At 37.5% G+C, this 3,660-nt stretch overlaps 1 protein-coding gene across 1 annotated transcript; it reads left to right on the top strand.

Annotated features, from left to right (window-relative positions):
• The first annotated feature begins 1,545 nt into the window (after positions 1-1,545).
• On the top strand, positions 1,546-2,883 carry LOC129218056 (uncharacterized protein F54H12.2-like). The gene is made up of 2 exons (XM_054852243.1): positions 1,546-2,365; positions 2,426-2,883. Exons 1-2 carry the CDS (start codon positions 1,546-1,548, stop codon positions 2,881-2,883), a joined length of 1,278 nt encoding a protein of 425 aa, XP_054708218.1.
• Positions 2,884-3,660: the final 777 nt, after the last annotated feature.

Here is a 3,660-nt window from a genome sequence, read left to right as displayed (position 1 = left end):
ACAACGTGGGTGATGTCGTTCGTATTTCTAAACAAAAGCTCACTTTTGAAAAAGGCTACGAAACAAATTGGACAGAGGAATTATTCATCATCACCGAATGTGGCAAAAGAGCTATTCCCGTGTACCGTGTGAAAGATTTAATGGGTGAACCCATCCAAGGAACTTTTTATCCTCAAGAATTACAAAAAGTCAAACTGAAAGAAGATTATACTGTCGAAAAAATATTACGAAAGAGAAAAAAGGAAAACAAAACTGAATATTTTGTCAAGTTTCGTGGTTATCCGGAAAAATTTAACCAATGGATTCCGGCCTCTCATTTATCCAACCTATAAATACTTGAGACACGATATCATTTGCTCACTCTGCAAGATGAGCTCGTTCTATGTGACTTTGCCCAGCGACAGCTCATTAAACTATTTCCCAGATAATAAAATATCCCATTTTATTACACGTCTACCGACCCCAATTGAACTGACTGGACATTGGGATTGTGCGCTGGTTGAAGTCATTTACCCGCATACTTGGTATAATGTGAATCGAGAGAATTATTTAATTGGATTCGATCTAGGTGATGGAAAAGAATTAGGAAGAAATATTCCACCCGGATGTTACGAAAATGTATCCGACATTTTGAAGGCAATCAACATACCCGATCATGATAATAAGATTTCCTTCAATTACAATCACGTCACGAAACGCGTTCGTGTTAAAGTGAAAAACAATGCACGCGTTGTCTTTCATGAAGGATTATCACAGATGTTAGGATTTCCCCCAATGGTTATAGGGGGCGATAGCGATAAAAATGTGGAACAGACAGTGTTCAGTCCACAGATTGCAGATCCTAATGCACATTTCAGAGTACTCATGGTTTATACGGATATTATCGAACCTCAAATCATAGGCGATGTGTATGCTCCGCTCCTGCGAACAATTAAAGTCAGCGGTTCCGACGGAGAAATGGTCAGCGTGGAATATGAAAGACCTCACTATTTGCCCGTGAGTCGAAAAATTATTGACACTATCGAAATCGTTATAAGAACCAACACAGGAATGTTAGTGCCATTCGAGCGTGGAAGGTCGTACGTGAAACTTCACTTTCGTCAGAAATTCCTCTCATGATGTATATTCCATATCAATGCTGTCAAAAATCCTTTGAGGATTACTACACCCATCAATCTGGAAATGGACTTAATTATTATCAAGGCGCACCCTATCAAAGAGGCTATGGTTTCGGAGGACTCTTTAAATCTTTCTTCAGAGCTGCGGTCCCACTTTTCAAGTCGGGGGCCAAAGTGGTTGGAAAACAAATTTTGAACAGCGGTGTTGATGTATTCAACGATGTCTCACGTGGTGAAAATCTCAAAGTGGCTGCTAAACGACGTTTGAAGGAAGCCGGCAAAAACTTGACGGATAAAGCTGCAGTTAAATTAAAGACCATGATCGGCTCCGGCAGAAGGAATAAAAAGCGCAAACTTCCCAAGAAACAAGTCAGTGTTCGCAAAACCAAGAGAGTGAAAGCACATCACGATATTTTCTCTTAAAAAAATGTCTTCTCTCATTCATCGTGATTCACCTGTGTGTGTGAAATCAGAACTGGACTTATTCACACTACCTCCTACTCAAGCTGCTATTGAAAAAGGACAATTTGTCGAATATCATCCCATCGCAAGCATTCGAGACGGATCACCTCTCGAATTTTCAATATCTGGAAGCGGTGTGGAATATACAGATCTCAACGCATCTTATATTTACGTGAAAGCGAAAATCGTCAAAGCGGATGGATCCAACATATCACCGAAAATCACCAAGCCCGATGGATCGGAAGTCGAAGAAGTTGTGGTGCCAACCAACTTATTTCTCCATTCTCTTTTCTCGCAAATCGACATCAGTTTGAATGAACGAAATATTTCATCTGCAAGCAACACTTATCCATATCGTGCATACATTGAAACTCTGCTAAATTATGGAGAAGATGCTAAGAAAAGTCAACTTACCTGTGAGCTGTTTTACAAAGATGAACAACCTGAAGAAATCGACCCCAAGGCTGTGAACGCTGGACCCGGATTGAAATCAAGATATGAACTTAGTAAACATAGTAAAACATTTGATATGATCGGACAATTACATTGCGACTTGTTTAATCAGAACCGTCTTTTACTGAATTTGGTCGATATTAAAATTAAAATGACTCGAAGCAATGCAGCGTTTTGTCTTCTATCGTCAAAAGTGGATGCTGCATACAAAGTGGTATTAGAACATGCGTCATTATTTATACGAAAAGTCCAAGTGAGTCCTGGAGTTTCACTCGGTCATGCAAAAGCTTTGGAAAAAAGTTCTGCCAAGTATCCCATCGACAGAGTTTTATGTAAAACTTATTCTATTTCAAAAGGAAGTTTTTCTTTCATGCAAGATAATGTATTTTTAGGTGTGATGCCGAAAAGAGTCGTGATTGCATGCATCGAAAATGCTGCTATGAATGGACATTATTCAAAAAATCCCTTTCTATTTTCACATCATGATGTGAATTTCATCTCGATATATGTTGACGGTCAACCCGTACCAAGTAAACCAATGGAATTGGATTTTAAAAATAATAATTACATTCGTGCTTATCACAGTTTGTTTGATGGATTTAATAGTGATAAAGGCATCTATTTGTCTCGTGAACAGTTCGCACGAGGTACAACACTTTACAATTTTGATCTCTCAGCAGACTTATGCAACGGTCCTCATTTAAATTTACAACATCAAGGAAATTTGAGAGTTGAAATTAAATTTAGCACAGCCATCGAAGAAACGCTCTCGTTATTGATCTATGCAGAATTTCAAAACGTGATTGAAATTACAAAATCTCGTCACGTGCTGTGTGATTTTGCAAATTAAAAATGGATTCGAATCAAATACAGAATATTCTTCAAAGTGACTCAATTACCAAAAAATATTTTCTGGGTGTGTTTCCAAGTGATCATCTGGCGGGTATTGTCAACGATAGGACACCCTCCTGTTTTATCGCAAACGTGGACACTTCGACGGAATCTGGAAGCCATTGGGTGGCTTTTTATGTTGATGGAAAACAATTGGAATTTTTTTATTCTTATGGAAATCCACCCTCTTTTTTCAAAGGACCTATTGATGATTTTGTATCACGATTTTCGAATGTAAACTTTAATCCCATGACATTGCAAAGTAATGTCACGGCAGTATGTGGTCAATATTGTATTTATTATTTGTATTCAAAATGTCGCGGTCATTCATTGAAAAATATATTGTCTTCTTTTATAAATACACATGTATGTAATGACAAAATTGTTTACAATTTTGTAGCAAAACATTTTCATGTATTTCCAAATTTTAATTAATAAATATATTTAAACGAATAACATCGTTGTTTGTCTCTCATTCATCATGGAGTTTCCAAAGTTGGAGGTTCCTTTTACGATGGTCGCAGCCGGACCAACTTCTTCGGGAAAATCATTTTTCGTAGCCGATCTCATCAAACATAAACAAGAAATGTTTTCTGTTGTCCCCGATAAAATTGTTTGGTTCTATGGAATCTATCAAGAATTATATGATACGATCCCTGATGTGACGTTTGTGGAAGGATTTCCTTCAAATTACCGAGAGTATTTAGGGAATTATACGGTTTACATAATTGATGAT

This window comes from Uloborus diversus, chromosome 1, assembly GCF_026930045.1.
Source record: "Uloborus diversus isolate 005 chromosome 1, Udiv.v.3.1, whole genome shotgun sequence".
NCBI lineage: Eukaryota > Metazoa > Arthropoda > Arachnida > Araneae > Uloboridae > Uloborus > Uloborus diversus.
This window is presented reverse-complemented; position numbering and strand designations above follow the sequence as displayed.